This window comes from Macrobrachium nipponense, chromosome 4 (assembly GCF_015104395.2).
Source record: "Macrobrachium nipponense isolate FS-2020 chromosome 4, ASM1510439v2, whole genome shotgun sequence".
NCBI lineage: Eukaryota > Metazoa > Arthropoda > Malacostraca > Decapoda > Palaemonidae > Macrobrachium > Macrobrachium nipponense.
The window spans coordinates 116437335-116460442 of NC_061100.1; the positions used below are offsets into that span (position 1 = coordinate 116437335).

A 23108-nucleotide genomic window follows, 5' to 3' on the forward strand; every position below is an offset into this window, starting at 1 on the left:
AATAAATATGAAAAGAAGACTAGTGATGCAATATATTATTATGTAATTTATGGGTATTTTTGCCTTTAAATATTAAAATATTTCTGGCACAATTGCAATTATTTACATGCAGCTATTCCTTTAGAATGTTGGTGAGTGACTTACAGCTTTAGCCATTTGTTGGAGATAGAATATATGCAAGTGATTAGAATGGAAGTAATAGTATAGGTTTTGATTTTGAATGTATTTAAGTGTTAAGTTAAATACATCTTTTTATTTAAGCATTTTTGGTTATCTCAGTTACTCCTACAAGATATAATGAATAGTAATCAGAATGATAACGGTAATGAAAGTAATGATAGTGGCTGTATTGTAAGATTAACATTTCACTAAATGGTTTTTAATGAAACAGTCTAAATTTACCTAACTGTTAATCATTGTCAAAAGCAAAGCTTGTATTTTTTTCTATATTTGGAAGTAGCAATAAATACAGTTACAGTATGCTCAATAGATTTTGTAAACTTTGTTGAAGACTTGAAATTTTCTTAACTCTGGATAATCTGATAGTAGTATATTTTATCCGAAACTTGTTTTATTATAGGTGGACCGTTTGAAGTACCTGTGCGCAACCCTGCCACCGGTCATGCAGTAACAGCCACTGGTCTTGGACTACATCAGGCACGAGTTAACAAATCTACTTCATTTGTTATTGAAACTTTAAATCAACCTTCTAAAGACTTTGATGTCCTCATTACTGGGCCACAGGATTGGGCTGTCCCAGTAAAGTGCTATCAGCAAAAGGATGGTAATTTATTGGCAGAATACACTCCTCACACACCAGGAAACTACAAAATTGAGGTTCTTTGCTCCAATGCACATGTGAAAGGTTCACCCTTCCAATGTACTGCCTATGATGCCTCCAGAGTCCTTTTGGAGAGTAATAAGACTGTGACTGCTGTTGGAGAACCATGCATGTTCTTATGTAAGTAAATTTGTAACATAGCCAATTTTTAAGTGTTGTTCAATAGATGATCAATTAAGTGTTAGGCTCAGAGCTCAGAGCTGTTTTATCATGAGCACATATAATTTTTAAGGTGTTGAAATTAATAGAACTTTGTGTCCTAATAAAAATACTCTGTATAATAGTTGCTGAAATGTATGGCCTAGTAGTGTAGAGCTTACAGGCTACTGCATTTTTATATTGGATATTAACCTTTTTCAATACAAATAAAGTAACACACTCAAGAGATAGTTAAAATTTTATTGAGAAAAATGCTAAGAGAAAAAACTGGCTATAAAATTTCTAATGTACAAAATAATCTTGCTTGAAACACTGGAAATGTGTTTAAATCTTGCTATTGCATGTCGCTTGTAAAATGACCAGGTAAACTTTCTCTACTTTAAACAGTGAACACATCTGAAGCTGGAGCTGCTGATTTAGAAGTAAATGTTGAAGCTCCTTCAGGTGTTCTGACACCTTTGGAGGTCAAGACTGGACCATCTGGTGAATTTGTTGAATGGATCCCAGATGCACCTGGACAGTATAGAATTATTATATTCTATGGTGGTGAAGAGGTCAGCTTTATATCGTTTATTTTTGGTCCTCAATTCATCTGTAAAACTTGATGAGCAGATGTTTGAACATTAATACATCCATAAACAGCTTCAGTTGATTTTAAAGTTACTGGTGATATGTTTGAAATGAATTAACTGAGATTATATATTGTACTACACAGTAACTGAAAATGCACTACCTGTTGGTTTTTTCTTCTTTTCAGGTTCCAGGATCTCCAGTCACTGTAGATGTAGGTGAATCCGGCTTAGCAACAGTAAAGGGGTCTGGTTTGGAAGGTGGTGCTATAGACACACCGCTTACATTTACTATTGATGGCCGTGGCTTGCTTGGGGAACCTCATGTAACAGTGGATGGACCTGATAGCGTGGCACGTGTCAATGTGCGCAAGCAAGATGAAGGTCTCTACCAGGTAAGCGTTTATTGTTTGAGAACATTTACCATTTACCTTCCAAATATGCATTGCATTTGCCTAAAAGCAGATCTTTACATCACTTTAATCATGTATTGGTCCTTTTAACATACATTGAAATTGATATTAAACAGGAAGTTGACTATTGTTTTATTAAAAAAAGCATTTTTGAGTTACAAAGTATCTGCAGTTTTGAAGTAATTTATCAGTAAATGCTGCATGTTTTCAAGAAAATGTAATTGAAAATGTAATGAAAGTTCTCACAGAGTTTAATAATCCAATTTGCATCATGTCAGAATCAAATTAGGCAGTACATATTTCATCCTTTATGTAAATACATTGTGCTTGTGATCCCAAAGATAGTTATGATACAAATATTATATTTGAAAACAGGTTACGTATGTGCCTCATGAAGTGGGGATATTTGATGTTCGTGTACAGTGGAACAAGCGTGATGTTGCTGGTAGTCCATTCCATCCAAAAATTGTTGATCCAGCTCGGGTTAGGCTGATTGGTGGGTGGTCAAGTTTGCAAGATTCAGAGGGTCGTTTGGAGCTGACTCCTCGAGAAGAGAAGAGGTTAGCTTTTGATGTTAGTGAAGCTGGACCTGGAAAATTAAAAGCAGAAGTGACTCATGAAGGCAGGCCAATTGAAGTTGGTTTAGATCAGACTGGATCTCGATCCCGCCTAATATTTACCCCACCTGGTGAAGGTGCTTATGAGTTACACTTGTGGTATTCTAATTTACCCCTACCAAACATGCCAGTTCATGGATGGGCTGAACCGGTAGTTACAGGGGATCACACACGTGTTACACTCAAAGGCCATGGTATCACTACAGCACGGTGTGGTGAGCAATCTGAATTTATTATTGATGGGTCAGCAGCTGGTCCTGGAGCTCCAGATGTTACTATGAGTGGTACAAAAGCTGATGTATCAGTCTCCCTGACACACCAGGGGAGTGGAATCTGGCATGCAGCTTATACTCCAATGTTGCCAGGAGCCTATTTACTCAATGTAATGTGGTCTGATCGTCAGGTACGAGGTTGCCCCTTGAAGGTGAATGTTGAAAGCGTGGCAGATGCATCAAGAGTAGTGTGTTCTGGTGAAGGATTACGGCATGGCATGGTTGGCCATGAAATTAAATCCTTCATTGACACTAGAAGAGCTGGTCCTGGTGAACTTACAGTAACGTGTACAGGGCCACAGAAAGTGGCATTATGCGATCTAGATGACCATGGTGATGGTACTTTCACATTAAATATTCGACCTCAGGTGAGTGAGTAGCATAATGCATTATTCAGACCTTGTTTTCACTTGTAATTTCAAGAATATATTTTAAAAATTTTATTTTCTTGCTAGTGCTGAAAAAGTTTTTTTTACCATTCTTTAATTAATGCTGTTTTTATTTGGCAGGAGTCTGGCCGTCATGCATTGAATATCAAATATGAGGGGGATCACGTTCCAGGTTCCCCTTATACACTGAAAGTAGCTGGAGCTCCAGATCCCTCAAAAGTAAGTTTCATGACTTATGGTTACCTTCCTTCCTCTGTGCATCACATCCTCCTATTTTTCAAGGCAATTTATATTTTATTAGGGATCAGACATTCCTCTTGTGACTCTTATGTCAGTACCCCTAAATCTATAACTGGGTCTCATTTATCACGAAATAAGTTCTGTCATTCACTTTTTCACTTGTTAGCAGTAAAAAAAGTTCCAGGGTAATTTGGGTTTGATCTTTAGAATCAAACTAAAATACAAACAGATTAAAATAGTGGCAGAGATTCTGCTTTTAATATAATGTGGGATATCTTATGTGTAATGTTTATTTGTATTTGGTCTTGGTAGATTTTAGTCATAAACAGGAAGCTGTTTGTGTGTGTGTGCAGTCTTTGAGTTAAATTCGCTGCTGAATTTTGTTTTAGTTAATCTTAACCCTTAAACGCCAAAGCGGTATTTTAAAAATCGTCTCCCGTATGCCGGCGGTGTTCGTGAGTGAGCGCTGAATTAGAAAAAATGTTCATTTTAAAAAATCACAGCACGCTTAGTTTTCAAGATTAAGAGTTAATTTTTGGCTCCTTTTTTTGTCATTGCCTGAAGTTTAGTATACAACCATCAGAAATGAAAAAAAAATATTATCATATATAAATATTGGGATATATGACAGCGCGAAAAAAATTTCATATACAGGCAGTCCCCGGGTTACGCAGGGGGTTCTGTTCTTGAGATGTGTCGTAAGCCGAAAATCGTCGTAAGCCGGAACATCGTCAAAAATCCTAAGAAAACCTTACTTTTAATGCTTTGGGTGCAATGAAAACTATGTAAATTGCATTCTTATGGTATTTTTCATCATAAAACCCTTCAAATATTGATTATTTTGCATTTTTGGTGTCATATTTCATCTGCCAGATGAGCATTGTAGGCGTCGTAACCCTGGAAATAATGTCTGATGAATATAACTGAAAAGCGTCGTAACCTCGGAACGTCGTAAGCCGAGACCGTCGTAACCTGGGGACTGCCTGTAATTGTATACAAATCGCGCAGTGAGCAAAACGGTTAAAGCTAACAAGTTAATTTTTTTCTTTGTATTTTACATATACTAAATTGCGATCATTTTGGTATATAACACATCGTAAAACAATCAAGGCAACACAGAGAAAATATTATCACAAAACGATGCATGAATTCATAACATGCGGACGTAAAAAAAAGCAGTTTTCAAAAATTCACCATAAATCGATATATTGTGCTAGAGACTACCCGTTTGTTGCAAAATGAAGGTAATTGATTGAATATTACTAGACTGTAAGTGTTGTAGCTTACAATTGCAGTTTTCGACCATTTTGGTTGAGTTAAAATTGACCGAAGGACAAATTTTTTCTATCATCATTTATACATGAAAATATTTCAAAACTGATAAAAGCTACAACCATAGGTTGTTTTTTGTTGTATTCTACATGAAATTGAGCACGTTTTCATATATAAAACTTTATGAAACGGCTAATTTAAAATGGTGCAAACATTACGACAATCGGACGAAAAAATTTATTATTTTTTCGGAAGAGTTACCGCGCGGACGTAAGGTAAAAGTTTATTTCATAAATTCACCATACTTCAAAATATTGTGCTAGAGACTTCCAATTTGTTGCAAAATAAAGGTAAATGATTGAATATTACTAGAATGTAATAGTTTTAGCTTACAATTGCATTTTTCGACCATTTCGGTCAAGTCAAAGTTGACAGAAGGTTGAAATTTTGGCACTTATTGTTATTTATATGAAAATATTTAAAAACTAATAAAAGCTACAACCATTGGTTGTTTATTGTCGTATTCTACATGAAATTGCGCACATTTTCATATATAAAACTTTATGTAGCGGCTAATTTAAAATGGTGCAAACATTACGACAATCGGATGAAAAAATTTCTGATATTTTTCAGAAGAGTTACTGCGTGGACGTAAGGAAAATGTTTTTTTTTCATAAATTCACCATAAATCGAAATATTTTGCAAGAGACTTCCAATTTGTAACAAAATAAAGGTAAATGATTGAATATTACTAGAATGTAAGAGTTTTAGCTTACAATTGCGTTTTTTTACCATTTCGGTCGAGTCAAAGTTGACCAAAGGTTGATATTTTGGCACTTATCGTTATTTATATAAAAATATTTCAAAACTGATAAAAGCTACAACCATGGGTTGTGTTTAGTTGTATTCTAAATGAAATTGCGCACATTTCCATATATAAAACTTTATGTAACGACTAATTAAAAATGGGGCAATCATTACGACAATCGGACAAAAAAATTTAAGATTTTTTTGGAAGTTACCGCGCGGACGAAAGGAAAAAGTTTTTTTTCATAAATTCACCATAAATTGAAATATTGTTCTAGAGACTTCCAATTTATTGCAAAATGAAGGTAAATGATTGAATATTACTAGAATATAAGAGTTTTAGCTTACAATTGCGTTTTTTACCATTTCAGTAGAGTCAAAGTTGACTGAAGGTTGAAATTTTGGCACTTATCGATATTTATATGAAAATATTTAAAAACTGATAAAAGTTACAACCATTGGTTGTTTATTGTTGTATTCTACATGAAATTGTGCACATTTTCATATATAAAACTTTATGTAACGGTTAATTTAAAATGGTGCAAACATTACGACAATCGGACGAAAAAATTTCTGATTTTTTTCGGAAAAGTTACTGCGCAAACGTAAGGAAAACTTTTTTTTCATAAATTCACCATAAATCGAAATATTGTGCAAGAGACTTTCGATTTGTTGCAAAATAAAGGTAAATGATTGAATATTACTAGAATGTAAGAGTTTTAGCTTACAATTGCGTTTTTTTACCATTTCGGTCGAGTCAAAGTTGACCGAAGTTTGATATTTTGGCACTTATCGTTATTTATATGAAAATATTTCAAAACTGATAAAAGCTACAACCATTGGTTGTGTTTAGTTGTATTCTACATGAAATTGTGCACATTTCCATATACAAAACTTTATGTAATGGCTAATTTAAAATGGTGCAATCATTACGACAATCGGGCAAAAAAATTTATGATTTTTTCGGAAGAGTTACCGCACGGACGTAAGGAAAATGTTTTTTTCATAAATTCACCATAAATTGAAATATTGTGCTAGAGACTTCCAATTTGTTGCAAAATGAAGGTAAATGATTGAATATTACTAGAATATAAGAGTTTTAGCTTACAATTGCATTTTTCGACCATTTCGGTAGAGTCAAATTTGACTGAAGATTGAAATTTTGGCACTTATCGTTATTTATATGAAAACATTTCAAAACTGTTAAAAGTTACAACCATGAGTTGTTTTTTTGTTGTATTCTACATGAAATTGCGCACATTTTCATATATAACACTCCATGTAATGGCTAATATAAAATGGTAAAAAAATTATGTCAAAGTGACAAAATAATTTTAGAGATGTGTCGCTGATACTTTTTAGTGCGAGAAGAAAGAAATTCGCGCTTGCGCGCCTGCATAACGATTGTAAAAAAAACAACGCCTTGATCCGTGAGCTTCCAGCATCCCCCAAGGCGCGTGATTCAAAAGTGTTCGCCTAGTAGGCCTATAACTATTTTTCCGCGAATTTTTAAAAAACTTTTTTATATCGATGTACCATACATCCAATCGGCACCCAACAGACAATTTATATCGACGTTTAATAAGTCCAATCGGCTTTAAAGGGATAATACAGATGTTTTAATATCACTACAGTACGTAGTGATATTAAAATGTAAAGCAACCTATTTAGTTACTTACCTAGGCTTGATGATAAATAGTATACAGGATCATAATACCAAATACAGTGGTCCCCCCTGTATTCGCGGGGGATGTGTACCAGACCCCCCCGTGAATAGTTAGAACCCGCGAATGTTTGATCCCCTATAAAAATGCTAAAAACAGCCTATTTTGTTAGTTAAAACTCAAGAAAAACCCACTTAAATTGTCATACTTGTTTTTTTAATAGTTTTATCATAAAAAGTGAGAGCGCCTCAGTGGTGTGGTTGGTATGGTGTTGGCGTTCCACCTCTGTGGTCTCGAGTTAGATTCTCAGCCATTCCATTGAGGAGTGAGAGATGTGCATTTCTGGTGATAGAAATTCACTCTTGACGATAGAAATTCACTCTTGACGTGGTTCGGAAGCCACGTAAAGCCGTTGGTCCCGTTGCTGAATAACCACTGGTTCCATGCAATGTAAAAACACCATACAAACAATCACAAAAAGTGCATTTTATGATGAAATTGATTAAAAAAAACCCTGGAATTTGTGGATGTTTATCATAAAAAAATACCGTGAATGTGCGAATTTTCAATGAATAATGCGGGGAAATGTTCCCAAGAGAAATCAGCGAATGTTTGAGTCCGCAAATCCGGAGAACGCGAATACGGGGGTCCACTGTAACCATGAAATAGTTAAATTAAAAATTTTTAGGAAAGTATTGATACAGGCAGTCCCCAGGTTATGACGGGGGTTCCGTTCTTGAGACGCGTTGCAAGCTGAAAATCATCGTAAGCCACAACATCGTCCAAAATCCTAAGAAAACCTTACTTTTAATGCTTTTGCTGCATTAAAAACTATGTAAACTGCATTCTTATTGCATTTTTCATCAAAAATCCTTTCAAATATTGATTATTTTGCCTTTTTGGTGTCATATTTCTTGTGCCAGATGAGCATTGTAGGTGCCATAACCCTGGAACGTGTCGTAAACCTGGAAATAATTTCTGATAAATATAATTGAAAAGCGTTGTAACCTCGGAACATCGTAAGCTGAACCCGTCATAACCCAGGGACTGCCTGTATAGTATTACCTTCCTCTAAAATTTCTGGGCTATGATACTGGTTGCATTTCTTCTGCTTGATTAATATGAACTTTTCAGAGCAATCTAGCCATGAATCTCAGCATTTTCTACTGACAGCTTTTGCAATTTGAATTTTCTCTATACAAGTTGCAAAGTCTATTGCATACAGATGCATTAGTTTTATGCATGCAGTAGGCCTTATATGCCTAATGTTCATGATACAAAAGGTTGTCCAGGGTAAGCCTTTCTCACTATGTACTGATTCCTATGCAAGCATATAGAACAGTTACCCCAATCCAAGGGTTAGGACACTACTTATTGTCCCTGGATTTTGGACTCTGGTATTTTTGACAATACGTATAGACAATATTATTACATAATAATAATAATAATGAAGATGATCTTAAGGGCTCTCTCTGTCATACCCTCTGTTGGATCCTCAATCATGTAAGCAATTCATTAAGCAAATCCAAATTAGTACCACTGCCATTTTCCCAGTACGTATTTGTTTTTTTCTTAAACTAATTTATCCATTTCCAACTTTAATAACCTTTGCTCCTTTCACATTCTTTCTGTTTTTCCTTTGAAACATTGATCCTTTCACAGCTTTTCTGCCTTTTCTTTTGAACTTTGTTTCTTTCACATCTCTCTTTTCTATCTTTCCTTCTAAATTTTGCTCATGTTACTGTACCTCTTTCCCCATATTCATCTTCCTTCAGTTTTGTTGTGAAGCTGAATTGCATAATCTAACTCATGATTAATTGAGTTCTTACTAATAGTTAATTCATATCAAAGCTGATTCTTCCCCTAAGAGCGATTTTTATTTCAGGTCCGTGTATATGGCCCAGGCATTGAGCATGGAGTTTTGGCTTCATACCAGAGTCGTTTTATTTGTGATACGCGTGGTGCAGGTGCAGGTCAGCTTACTGTGAGAATCAGAGGGCCTAAAGGTAATTATCATAACACAGTAGTTCAGTGTACACTATCAACAGCTTTCATCATAATTTAACAACCTGCCCAAACACTCATTATTTATGCTTAATACTGCCTTAATATAACTTGGGGATAAATTAATATTCATAACAATGATGTCAGCAGTCACATATGAGTGAAAGAGCAGAAAGTATACTAGATATTAAAAAGAAGAATTTTTTTCTGTTGGATATGTGGTGATCCAAAAGTTCAGAAGCTGAGATAACCCAGGTAACAAGAAAGAAAATGGAAGGTTAAATAGCAAGGGGGCAAAATCCTAAAAAATGGCTATTGACCTTACAGTTACCGCATCAATTTAATGACATAACCAATTCTTTATACAATTATCCATTTTAAAATATTTGGGGTAGATCAGTTTTGCAATGTTTTCAAGAATTTAATGCTCTCATGAAATACACAAATTTTGTAATAAAAGTATGCAGTATATGTTCTGTAGTACAGTAGTTATTGATTAATGAAACATAAGAAAAAACTTGAGATTTACTTAGTACAGTACATTAATTTTGTAAATTATTTTTTCATTAATAGTATGCAGCATGTCTTTGTTATAAAAACAACCAAGTGACTAGCTATATAAACCTAGTGCAAACATTACATAAATTTATAAAGAAATTAGCACATAAAAAATATGCATGCTTTATACAGTAATGACAAATACTCTCAGGGCTGAACTGAACTTTTGTTCTAGTTCAATTTTGCCTTATGTATACTATGTACATATATATTAGTACATATATATACTGTATCTATATGCATATTTCACGCAGTTAAGCTGGCTGGAGTTGTCACAGATGTAATCACCAAAATCATGGCTTAACACAAGCCTGCACCAACCTCTTAAAGGGAATGATCTTCCTATTCAAAGGCTAACAAGGGTCAAAATATGAATAGGTCTTCCTTCCTTGAACACAAACTGCTCGATCATTGAAAATGACTTCTTCACATTCCAGCCTGCAACCTTTAAAAAGAAATATTGCATTCATAAGCAGTTTCTACTGGCAGTGATAATTCTTTTATTTTCCATGGTTAGGATATGTAAAAAAAATTCTCTCGGATCATCACTAAAATCTCTATGAAACTTACAATTAATAGCCATAGCTTTCTCTTCACAGTAATGAAATACACCTAGGAGGAGTGATTTATTCCTAAAGAGATACTACAAACCATTGCCTTTATATTAAGAGTATCCATCAGTACAAATTGAAATGGCTGTCGAACATGATAGCTATGTAGTTAACTGGTGATTAAGAAGGGGAAATAGGGTAATACTGTACCCCTCACTCACTCAACTGCTGACATTAGTCACTATCCTTAAGCCATTGAATAGTGGGGATGTGCTTCCCGCTCTCTCTCTATCAGCCCATAGGCCTGAATGAGTTTATTTTGTCTTTAATTACTTTGCAGTTGCATGCAATTGTTTTTATGCTATGTATTTGATAATATATTTCTCTTTGGTCATGTTTTCTGTCATTATGAAGAAGAAATATGACCAACATCAGGGCTGGGGACTTAAATTGCCAAGTGGTGCCTCTTAGTCTTCATTATTGGTAGACCTACACTAGTATTGCTTCTATGGTGATGTCGAGGCACCACCTTCAGCTAACCACAACAGCCCATCTCCCCTGGTGCTAGCCACAGAAGTGCTAGTACATTAAAGAGGGGCCAGGCACACCTTCAGGAGAATTTGCTGAAATCTCTCTACTTCCAAATGCATTGGTTTATAGAAGCTTGGAAGAAGACATAGAACACTCTTCAGGACTGCTCATGGGTTTTTTTTCTTGATCATAGGACTTGGACTTCCCTCATCTGCCAATCAATATTCTGGGAATGTTGAAAACATTGCTTCTCAACAGGTTCCCAAGAGCAGCTCATATGCTACTCGGTAGTGATCTTGTTGCAGCATAACTGTATAACCTTGCTGACCCAAAAGGAGAGCGTTGCTCTCACTGTCTGGTGGCAGATGCACAAATGGAAGGATCTCCACACCATTGAGCTGTTTGTCAGTAGAGAATAGGCTGGCAGACTAACCCAGTGGTTGAGGTCAGTTTGGTATGGAGTAGTTATTACTCCCTTAGATGGCACGAGTTCCGGTTTGAGCTGGGGATTTTCCCTTATGCTCATTAATCTTGTAATTTCCTTGCTGAACAGAGAGTGAAAGTTTTCTGTCCCCCTATTCATTCTCTGGGAGTAGCAATGGAAATTATCTTCCATTATATGGGGGATGTTCTGAGCACTACACTTCCTACTATTTAAGATGTTCCTTCTCGTTAGGTGATCAACAAGTGGTGGGATTATCTTTACTTGACTGGCTATGGAACTTGCATTTTCTCCATCAATAATAATATTTCTCTTGAGGAGGTAAACTGGTACTTTGCATCCTAGCCAAAGCACCTTACAAGCCCTTAGGCAAAGGCTTGTTCAAGAGTTGTCTCTCAAGATGGTATTTTTGACCAGGATAGTCTCAGCATATTGTAATAAGGAGTTTTTGAAGCAAAATCTCAGAATGTTTCAGTTCCTAATGGGAGATTCAAGGATTTTTCTCCACCCCTTCCCTCTCAGACTTCACTTGGTAGTTCTTATGCATGAGAAGAGGTGTCCTTATCTTTTTTTCTGACGCAGTAGGCACCTGATGATTATGACACCATTGTGGAGGACATCACTCATGGTACTCATCCGAGGATACCCAAAGTGAGGGTGTAAGACGCCCTGACTTGACATAATCAAATATAACTTCCATTATTACTCCCAGTGAATCGGATGGAGGGACAGGAAATTGTCACTTTCTGCATTGCATGGAAACTACAATCTCAGGATGGAACTCCCACCATCTATGGGATTAATACAAATGAACTCTGTGGTGCTTATGGGCGATGAAGGCAAATGTTAAGGTTAATGGTATCTATTCCTTTGCTCTACAAGAGGGATGTTACTTACAGGTCCATAGATCTTTTCTTGAGACCTGCAGGAGTTGCTCTGCTGCTGGTGTAGGCATTCTGTTCAGCCTGTAACCTGTAAAGAATCTTACCTAAGTACTGTAGCTTGATGTAACCTGGGGGAAGAATACAGTGACTGGAATCTCTCTTACTCTCTCTTTCCCCTAATTCCATTCTAGAGAAGCTTCTAGGCCAGAGTATAAGATTGATTGTGCTAACTACAGGTATCTGCACTTCCAGTAATCAATCTAGCGTGGTGTTTAAGATTTTTCTCCCTCTGCTCCCCTTATATCAAAGGGGGGTGGGCATAAGTAGTTACTTGCTGGACCAATGTTGGGTTTGACCAGAAGTAGCTCCTTTCTGCCTTAAATTCCAATTTGGAGGCTTTGATGGTTCTCTAGTGGCCCTTCATTATTCGAAAACCTTCCCATATGCAAAGTACTTTGGCCCAGTGCCCTGCCCTTCAGTAGAACTAAAAAATGGCTACAATCAGAAGGTAGGTGTGAGAAGTATTTCATTCACACCCTTAACCACTAATTAACTATATACCTTGTTACCAAATTCAGTGACAACTCTGGCTTGAGTTGATGGATACAATATAAAAGGCTCTGGTTTGTATACTTAGAGATGGACACTCCCAATATATAAGGCTATGGATTGTATACTCAGGCAAATACAAATTGCTTCAAAGATTTATTTTAGTTCAAGTATCAAAAACTAACAAATGGGTCAAGTTAAAAGTTTAAGCAGACGAAGAATAAAAAGAGATTTTCTCGTCACTGCCAGGGACTACGAAATAATGCAGCCATCACTGATCAAGGAAATTCAGCTAACTTGCTATGAAAAAGAATGTGGGAACAAGTCATCATGCTTAACAATGCAAGTCATTCTACCATTTGGTCATAAGTTTAAAGGACTGATATCTTTCTAATTCACTTAGAGAAAAGTGAGAAAATCAATGATTTTCTCACTTTTCTCTAAGTATAACCAGTAATCCTTTATCCACAATGCTTAGTTTTAGATTTAAAGCTCTGCTGTGGCACAGTGAAATTGCCCAAGTCTGATTGGTAGCTGCACCTACAAAACATTAGTGTCTTAGATGACACTGAACTGTAACTTGAATGCCCTTCCTGCTGTGGGAGTGCTCCCTTGCTGATCCTTAACAGGAAGAGGTGCACTATACCTCTCCCTCCTGAGTCCAAGTATGGGGAGGAATCTTGGCCTTTCAGTAATTTTGTGTTATAGAAATGTCAAATTATTTCTTATTTTTCTGACTGTCCTCAGCTGTGATTTAGTCAGAATTCTTTGAAACCCTGAGATTCAATTTTAACTGCCTCTATAATTCCTTCATTCCTTAGAATATCTATGTAACCTTGGAGTTTATGTTTGAACCTATGGAACTTAATGTTTCACTCTTGTAAAAGTATTTTTTAATGCCCAAAACATTTTAAATGTTTCTTAATTAAACTTAATATTATCATATTTTTAAGAATAATCATTAATGCCCCCAAAAGTAGCTTTGATTGAACTTAAAAGGCCAAGAAGCATTGGGCAGTTTCAAGATAAATTTAAAAACAATGTGAAACTAATGTTTTTAACCATTGTCAGGTGCATTCCGTGTCGAGATGCAGAGGGAGTCACAAAAAGACAGAACCATATTGTGTAAATATGATCCAACAGAACCAGGAGATTATCGTATGGAAGTAAAATGGTCTGGCGAACATGTCCCTGGGAGTCCTTTTGTTGTGATGATATTCGATACACAAGATGAACTTAATAGATACATGGCTGTAAGTAACTTTGTTATGCAAGATCACAAGTGTTTATGTTATTAAGATCGCAAGTGTTTATGTTATTAAGATCACAAGTGTTTATGTTATTAAGATCACAAGTGAATTCTAACACTGGACTAAATGTTTGTCTGTTTTACAGGGTGGATATTCCCCAACTGGCCCAGGAGGTGCTCCAAGTGAATACTATGGAAGCATAGGATATGGCACCACGTATGGTGCAGTAAGCTTTGGACAGATGTCATGGCGTGGCTCTCAGGCCCAACTGTGAGGGGGGCCAGGGTCCCCGCCGAGCGTCGCTCTTCCCCTTACTGCCCCCTCCAGTAATGGACTCAGTCCTGGCTCATCACCCTCCACCCCCTCACCAGCTCGTGGTCCTCCAGTTAGCAATGGTCGGGTTCTCACTACACCTCGAAAAGTTAAAGCAAAGTCTCATGCTCGTCGCAAAAATAAACCCCCATCACAAGACCCTGGAGGTCATAGCCCCGTGCTGCAACTACCATTTTCATCCCCTTCAAGACCAATGCCTGTATATATGTCTACATGGGCTTGGTCTGCAACCCATCAAAACTACTTTACATCCCTTCCACCTCTCTCGGTTAGTAAGGGACGCACAACCCCTAGACGTTCGACGCCAATGAATGGCCCTGCATATGCCGGTGTACACAGACACCAATTCCGCCGGTACCGCCTCATCACCAACAATTTATAGGGTGGTGGACCCTGGTTCCCCCTAACAGGGCTATGTACATAAATCAGTTATCCCAAGACTAACTCCCTGTATGTAATTTCAAATTCTGGGCCTTACATTCCCCTTCATGATTGGTAATGATAAGAGTATTGTGACTTTTTTTAACAAAATCAAATTCTGTTCTTTCCAACAACATATTGGGGTTTTCATGGTACTGTATATATCCTTATTCCTCATGCCTTATTCTCAGGTCATATCTCTAGGTAAAGATTATTACCATGGCTGAGGAGAAAATAACATAAAATCTCATTGCCTAATCTCTGCAGCGCCTTCCTGTCGTCATGTATAAATGACGTAATGGTTAGGTGCATGTCCATGCCCCTGTACATGGTTTCACTTGGCAAAAGTGAATGCATTTTGTAGTGAACTTTTCCTCCTTATGTTTTGGTGGACTTTGTGTAATCTACTCAGATTATTGTACTAAATGTTTAAAAGATGTGTATGTGTCTTCCTAATCTAATCATTCATCTGAAGATCAAAATCTGTTCATGCATTTCATCATTTCATCTACATATCTGACTCATCACTAAAGTTCATAGATGTAGTTGTAGTTTTCGTTGAAAACAAAATTTTAGCTTTATCACTGTCAAATTGAGGTAGAATCATCATACGGTAGTTATCACAACCTCCTGCCGATATTCAGTTATGCCAGGAATGTACAATAGCTCATCAATTTTATATTAGTGTTAAATCATTAATATATTCACAGTGCTATCCCATTTTTTAATTTGTAAATGTTGACTCAATAAACATTACTAATAACATTGTTGTAATATTACCTGTATGTATATAAATAGTACCTATTGAATTAATGTAGTACCAAGAAGCAATTTTACAATGAATAGTATACTGTGTATCTAAAAATATTAGTTTAATAAGAACATATTCTAAAATATGCAGTCGAGAGGAAAGTAAGTGAAAAAAAGAGATTTCATGAGAAAGAAATGCAAGTAAAATTGTACTCAAGAACAGGTAGTGAATAAAAAGCTTTTTGTATGTCCTTAACCTTCTATATCAAAGTCTATCCACCATATTTTCCAAACTTTTCCAAAAACAGACACAAGGAGAGGTAGAAAATTAAAAGCAGGGACAATGATGACCTACAACGTAAAGTACTAGGTACTAGTGCATGCAACAATTTTCAGTACTGTCCATCATAATGTCTGCTGTTTATATACTATAGAGTTTAAATGATGGCAGCCAGAATGGAAGCACCTACGCAAGTATATACAGCTGCTCCAAATAATCTAAAATAGAAACATTGTAAGTAAATATATAGTAAACTATAAAATATTAAGATTTTTACTGTGTAAAATATTAAAAATATAAACCTATTAATAAATCAACATTCATAAACTTAGCCACCCCACACTATACCAGCACCTGGTATACCTATCACATTACATAATATTAAAGTGCCTGACTGCAAAAACAATTTTAAATAAATACAGTATAAAATTTTAAATACTGAATATATGCAGTGGACCCCTGCTATTCGCGTCCTTGACATTTGCAGATTCACTTATTCATGGATTTCTCTGAGGTCATGGCTATCCATTATTTGCGAGAAATTTGCATGTGTGTGGTATTCTACTATGAGAAATATCCACAAATTATTATTTTCTCACCAATTTCATAATTAAATGCTCTTTTGGTGATAAAAACTGTATTAAAAAACCATGTATAAGCATTTTAAGTGGGTTTTTCTTGAGTTTGATCTAGCAAAATACATGGGCAGTTTTAAGCATTTTTAGAGGGGCATTCTAAGTATTTGCAGATTCTAGCTATTCGGGAGGTGGGTTCTGGTACGTATCCCCTGTGAATAGGGGGTGGGGTTCCACTGTAAACATAAATTTTTTTTTTTTTTTTCCATCTGTCCATCCACCTGTGGTGTTTGCGCATGGTAACACTGCTTCCCGGGCTTTAAATAATATCCTATTTTGAATGTTAAAGGTGTAATTCGCATACAGTAAATTATTAAAACTTTTTTCAGTTGAAAATGTACCCCCAGATATCCTTTTATTTACCTAAAACTTACACATAGCGTAACTATTTACAGCCCGGGACGCAGTGTTACCATGCGAAAGCACTACAGGCAGATGGACAGATGGAAAAAAACAAAGTATAGCAGTTGAGGAGATCAAAACTATTGAAGGCCTTAAACTTTTATCATTAACCAAAACTCGGTGATTTATGGGGCCATAAGCACCCTCATGGAGCCTCTGCTAGGTATATAGTGCCATAACTCTATTATTCGCTCCTTATGGCGCCGATAACTAGAACTCTGCCCATTACGGCGCCATAAATGGCAAATTTTATGGCACTAGGCAAGTGCCATAAAACCGAATCGCTGATCACCAGGGATTGCCTCTATGTCAATTTAATATAAAAAAATCTATTTACAAGTTTCTTAAGCAACCAAGTAGGAAATCCAGTATGAAGTACAGTATTGTAATAAGTTCACAACTGCATATAGAGCCTTTGCCTTCCATACAAATGTTAGCAAATTTAAGGAATTGAAAGACGTTAACAAATACTAGAAAGTATATCATTTCGGGGGGGAAATGCTGGTGGTCCCAGAATGACGAAAAATTTCATCATAAATTTGAGTTAAAAATGTATTATCAACTTGAATATCAACTCCTAAAAACAAAGACTAATTTACATGGGTCCTTATTAATACACATTAGAAATGTAAAAAGCTGTAACATACAATACAATCCACATCAAATAACATACAGTCCTCTTATCTCACATGCATGACATAACTATGATCAACAACATGCCTTAAATAGTATTACACAGAAAAATGAGAATAAATTTATGAGGTTGATATAATAGGTGTGTCCTATGCTTCACAAGTCAAATTAGAATGAAATCTCATGGGTAAAATATACCCTCAATTGTTGCAAACACAACTTATGTTGTGCTTTTAACTAGATCCTAAATTGCATTAACACTAGTATATTTTGGCTAATACAAGCAAAAAAATTATGTTTTTATAATACAAAAAAAAGTTTTCAGATAAAACTCCTTGGGAATCTTATGATTGTGTAGGTGTCTCAACAACCTAGCCAAATAACTGTCAATAGAGGAATCACAGTCCTACCTAGTAATGGCAGTGGAAGGCACTTAGACTGGTATAAGACTGATGACCATCATGAGAAACAGACTGGTGTCCTGATAAATTGTGCTTATTATGCTTGATGTATTACTTTGAGTCACAAGAGTGGTTACCTTCAGTACAGTAGTAGATGAAAAGTGGCTCATGTGAGAGGTGCAATTGAATTTGAATAAGTGACTTAACAAAGACCAATGGTGCCACAAACTATGGGCAACATGAAGAGATGGAGGTACAGCATACACATCTAGATGGAGGTGTCTCAGATGTGCCATCACCTGGTGCTGTGAGTGTTCAAGAATGTCAGGTAGAACATGTGGAGAACACCAAAAAGCCCTCGGGAAGATAGAAAAGGGCTGCAGTCTTAAGACCCAGAAGCTAAGTATTGAGGCAAACTGTACAAAATCTTATATGAGCCTGCTCCATCTGCCTAAGTACTACTGAAAAACAATTTGCTAAAATTTTCACATCTTGGATATTTTTAAAGCAGACTTGAGAGCAGTAACACTTGGAAGGGAGAACATAAATACTGCTGACACTTGGGGGTTCCTAGTAGATGCAGATGCAGATGACATACCTTTTTCACAAAGCACTTTAGAATGCTTATAATATCTCTTAATGCTGAACAAAAGCCACTGTGATTGAGATCAACCTTTACACACATTGCATGCTGGCTAAGGTGCATATACTTGGCCCTTGGAAGCACTATACATCAAAAGGAAGTCCATCTCAAAATTGCTGCAGTCAGAAAGCCATGAACTACAGCATTGTTTGCACAAAGCACCAATACATCTGCATTGAAGCCTTACTTTTCTTACTTTTTAATACAAAAAATGATGGAAGTACATATATGGTATTATCCAACTACGAGGAAAAATAATAATAATTAATCCTTCTAAAAAACTACAATTCATTAAATATATATGTAGTACCGTACTTAGTGAAAGAAACTGAAGTTACAACGCTAGATAAACAGACATAAAAAATAAATAGTAATGCATGAGCTAAATGAGACAGAAGTTACTGAAATCCATGAAACAAAAATAACACTTTTTAATGGAAGCTAAATTGAAGTGTAAGAAACCTACACATCATACCCAACATAAAAAACATTGTGGCTGTTCAATGGAAATGGGTACTATTGCGTTGCCATATGTTTCAATGGTAAATGGTGGGTACTATTGCGTTGCCACAATGTTCAATGGAAATGGGTACTATTGCGTTTGCAGCAGCAAGGCACATAAGTACTCTCAGGCAGAAAATGAAATGATTCTTTAATAAACTTGAGTGAATTGCTGGTCCCTGGTTGTTTTCCTAATTCTTAGCCCCAATATCAAAAAAGGCATTTTGCAAGGCCACCATCAAAAATCATAAAGCTAATTGAAAATGTGAACAAAAATTTTCAAATATAAATGAAAGGAGCACAGAAATAACACATTCTGAGAGCAAAAGTGAAAGGAGTATAGGACAAAACATGCACAAAGGTGCTGAAAGTCCTAGATGTATACCTGTTCTTGTTCTTGGGGTGCTTCTGAAGAGCACTGATGTACAGGTTAGACTCATTAGATAGGCTTGAAACTAAAATATATAGTACTATATATATATTACTATATATATAGATATATATATATATATATATATATATATATATATATATATATATATATATATATATATATATATATCTTAACAAGCCAATGAAAATATTCATTAACATAATGCATTGTGAAAAATGCAGAAAAAATAAATGAGAAACATGATTATACAAGATTTACATCAAGAAAAAACTATAATCTTTTGAATATCTACTTGTACTTTTACTTCTTAAATATATACAGTATACAGTACAAATGGCAAATACAAAGTACACGTACATATGAATTTTTTTGCTTAACCCATATAACAGTGATGACCTTCAATTTCTTTTAATGCTCTGTAGTATATGAATAATGTATACACTACAAAGCAGAATATAAATTTTAAAGTTTCATAATACTAATACTTCTGTTTAGTTTTTTACCATAACTGTTTTTCTTCATTGAAAGATACAGTAATTCACAATTACAGTGCTTCATTTCAACTTTGTTGTCAAATAAAAATGAATTAACATCTGCATTATATGACAGGATTTGTTCTTAAAAAAAATATCAGAGATTCAATGGAAATACTGTAAAAATTAAAAGACTGTGAGATAACTCACCTTCAAGGATTTGGTTTGGGTAAAAATGGAACAAGCACAGTGGCAGCAACGCCTCCATACCGACGAAGTTGCATGGACTGGACACAATGCCATGTATCTGTACTAGGATTGTATTTTTCTACTGTATTTAAATTTGATTCTCCACTGAACCCACCAATGCAATAAATTCTCCCTGAGCTGACTGTGATACCAAAACTACTACGAAGACTGATCATCGATGAAACTATTAAAGAAAAGGAAAATGGAAATTAGTAGCTTAAATGACTTTGTACAGGGACAAACCACTGTCTTATATTAGAAAAATTATGCTTTTGTTTGAAGTGGGCCACTAAATAAATATTAACTACAAAAACCTTGTTGCCCAAATGGTGAGAGAGCCTCCTCAAATGGCAAGATCTCATTCTCTCGTACCCTATTCTGAAAGTTTATCAATTTACCTTGTTCAATTAATTTCCATTATTTCTAACCCAAGAAACAGAGGTTCCAGTAACCAAACAGCTGTAATTAATACTTTAATTTCTAATCTACAAAAGTCACTAAAGAACTGCACACTAACCTGAGGTCCATTGATCTTGGAGAGGGTCATATCTCTCAACAGAATTCAACCAATATGAACCATCATACCCTCCAACAGCATACAAGTAGTCATTAATTACTGCTACACCCAAATATGCTCTGGCTTGTGACAGTGAAGCTGAGGGAAAAAAAAGAAAGTATTTAAATAAGAGGAATTAATCTAATGTAATGATGTAAATCTTGTTAGTTTAGCTGTAAACCTAGTGATTATTAGCCCCTATGAGTCACAAAATCTTCCATAATACTTCAGCCCATCCTTAAAAAAATAAAATGGTAGTCAGCTGGTAATACTGTGCATGTGCAGACTAATCAAAGATTCTTTGGTAGCATCAAGTCTCATATCTGCAAGTCTACATCAGTATTCACAACGTTCACTAGTGTCTGTCAAGAACTTCCCAGATGTTTCATCTTGAGCTGCCTTTTCCTATAAGAATTACACATTACTTTCTTTTATCTTGCATTTATTCTCTGGTAATAATGTCTAATCTTGAATTCAGGAGACTGGTGGAATTTCAACAATTCGTTAGATGGTTTTCATTCTCTACAAATTGTCATTTGTCAGAAATTTATGTAAGTACACTTGAGCAAATTACTATTGGCAGTTTCATAATTTTTCGTCCATGCCTTATTAATCTATTTTTCTTTTCAAAGATCGAGGAAATTTTATTTAATGATGTTCAAAAGTCACTGATATCTTTAGAACACCATGTTATATAACTGTGTAAAACTATTTTCCATAATAGAAAAATTGATGTGAATGAAATGAAGTGATAAAAAACGTCATGTCACAATCACCGACATATATTACTGAGTAGATAGGACACATCTATCACTATAGTAGATTGACATCAACCGTGCATCTGATGTCTAGGCCAGTACCTTGTGACACTCCTGATTGGCTGTTGATAAGCCAATCACAGGGCTGGATATTCTCAGTCTCTCAAGAGAGTTCACATAGGAAGGAAATATGTTCCACCTCTCCTGAGGGATACTTTTGGAAGATGTATCTCTCAGGAGAAGTGGAACATACATCCTGCCTCTGTGAACTCTCGAGAGAGAGACTGAGAGTTTCCAGCCCTTTGATTGGCTTATCATCAGCCAATCAGGAGTGTCACAAGGTACTGGCCTAGACATCAGATGCACAGTTGATGTCAATCTACTATAGTGATAGATGTCTCCTATCTACTCAGTAATGTATGTCGGTGATTGTGACATGACGTTTTTTATTACTTCATTTCATTCACATCAATTTTTCTATTATGGAAAATAGTTTTACACAGTTATATAACATGGTGTTATATAACTCAGTGACTTTTGAACATCATTAAATAAAATTTCCTTGATCTTTGAAAAGAAAAATAGATTAATAAGGCATGAACGAAAAATTATGAAACTGCCAATAGTAATTTGCTCAAGTGTACTTACACGAATTTCTGACGAATGACAATTTGTAGAGGGTGAAAACCATCTATCTAATTGTTGAAATTCCACCAGTCTCCTGAATTCAAGACTAGACATTATTACAGAGAATACATCTTTTGAAAGATGTATCCCTGAGGAGAAGTGGAACATACATCCTGCCTCTGTGAACTCTCAAGAGAGACTGAGAGTTTCCAGCCCTTTGATTGGCTTACCAACAGCCCATCAGGAGCGTCGTAAGGGACTGGCCTAGACATCAGATGCACAGTTGATGTGAATCTACTATAGTAGTATCGCATAAACACAGTCCTCATTTTATCATTTTAATATTAAGTTGAATGTAATTGAATGATTCCATTTGTTACATTTTACAGAAAACATTGGAAACTAACAAATGCAATCAAGGATAGAAAAAAAAAATGATAACCTTGATAGTGTGAACCATGCGACCTCACTATTGTTTTTGATGTTGTGATGTGTGCAGGAATTGAATGTCAATGTGTCATTTATTGGTCAAAGAAACATCCCCTGCTCAGAAAGAGACAATTATACTGCATTTGATGCAAGTTCCTGTTAGAGAGATATCAAGAAGGCTTAATATATAAAAGCAAATCATACATAGATGAACCCAATTGTTTTGGGAAATTGTTTTGGGTCATTACTTGAGTAGCAACAAAGCCAACTTCCAAATGCTTATGCTATTGCTGCCACAAAGCCTTTAGTTGAGAATAAAATTAGAATTCATCAACCCTTGGTTATATATTTTCCTTATATTTTGCAAAATAATCATCTATGATACGTTATATAAACATCCTCAATTCTCATCTAAATATTATTTATTGATAAGTAAATAATCTGGCACCTGCATATGGCAATTTCTATAACAGACAATGAATTAAGAAACTACACCAATTGTTTGTGGGCCGACTGTACAATATATACTTGTTTCTTAATTGTTTGAAACAAATGGCAACTACTGCTGGCGTGCTTCAAGAAGAGTGTTATGTTTTCAGTTATTATATTAAT

At 35.5% G+C, this 23108-nt stretch overlaps 2 protein-coding genes across 11 annotated transcripts in view; one reads left to right on the forward strand and one right to left on the reverse strand.

The window, feature by feature from the left end:
* Positions 1-15528, forward strand: part of LOC135211080 (filamin-B-like) — a 270141-nt gene extending 254613 nt beyond the window's left edge. For all 3 annotated transcript variants that reach the window (XM_064244140.1, XM_064244141.1, XM_064244142.1), the window contains 8 exons: positions 581-961; positions 1388-1554; positions 1758-1964; positions 2358-3239; positions 3381-3479; positions 9129-9249; positions 13834-14015; positions 14158-15528. In XM_064244140.1, the coding sequence (XP_064100210.1) occupies positions 581-961; positions 1388-1554; positions 1758-1964; positions 2358-3239; positions 3381-3479; positions 9129-9249; positions 13834-14015; positions 14158-14286 (2168 nt within the window). In that variant the 3' untranslated portion in view covers positions 14287-15528. The remainder of the gene's footprint in view (positions 1-580; positions 962-1387; positions 1555-1757; positions 1965-2357; positions 3240-3380; positions 3480-9128; positions 9250-13833; positions 14016-14157) is intronic.
* LOC135211081 (kelch-like protein 20) overlaps positions 1-23108 on the reverse strand; it is a 142938-nt gene that overhangs the window by 2147 nt on the left and 117683 nt on the right. For 5 of the 8 annotated variants that reach the window (XM_064244147.1, XM_064244143.1, XM_064244148.1 and 2 more), the window contains 3 exons: positions 20644-20781; positions 20088-20310; positions 9760-10250 (listed from right to left, as the gene is read on the reverse strand). In XM_064244147.1, coding sequence (XP_064100217.1) covers positions 20090-20310; positions 20644-20781 — 359 coding nt within the window. In that variant the 3' untranslated portion in view covers positions 9760-10250; positions 20088-20089. Of the gene's footprint in view, positions 1-2098; positions 2572-9759; positions 10251-12571; positions 16014-20087; positions 20311-20643; positions 20782-23108 lie in introns of those variants that run through there. The other 3 variants (XM_064244144.1, XM_064244146.1, XM_064244145.1) reach the window with 3 other exon arrangements.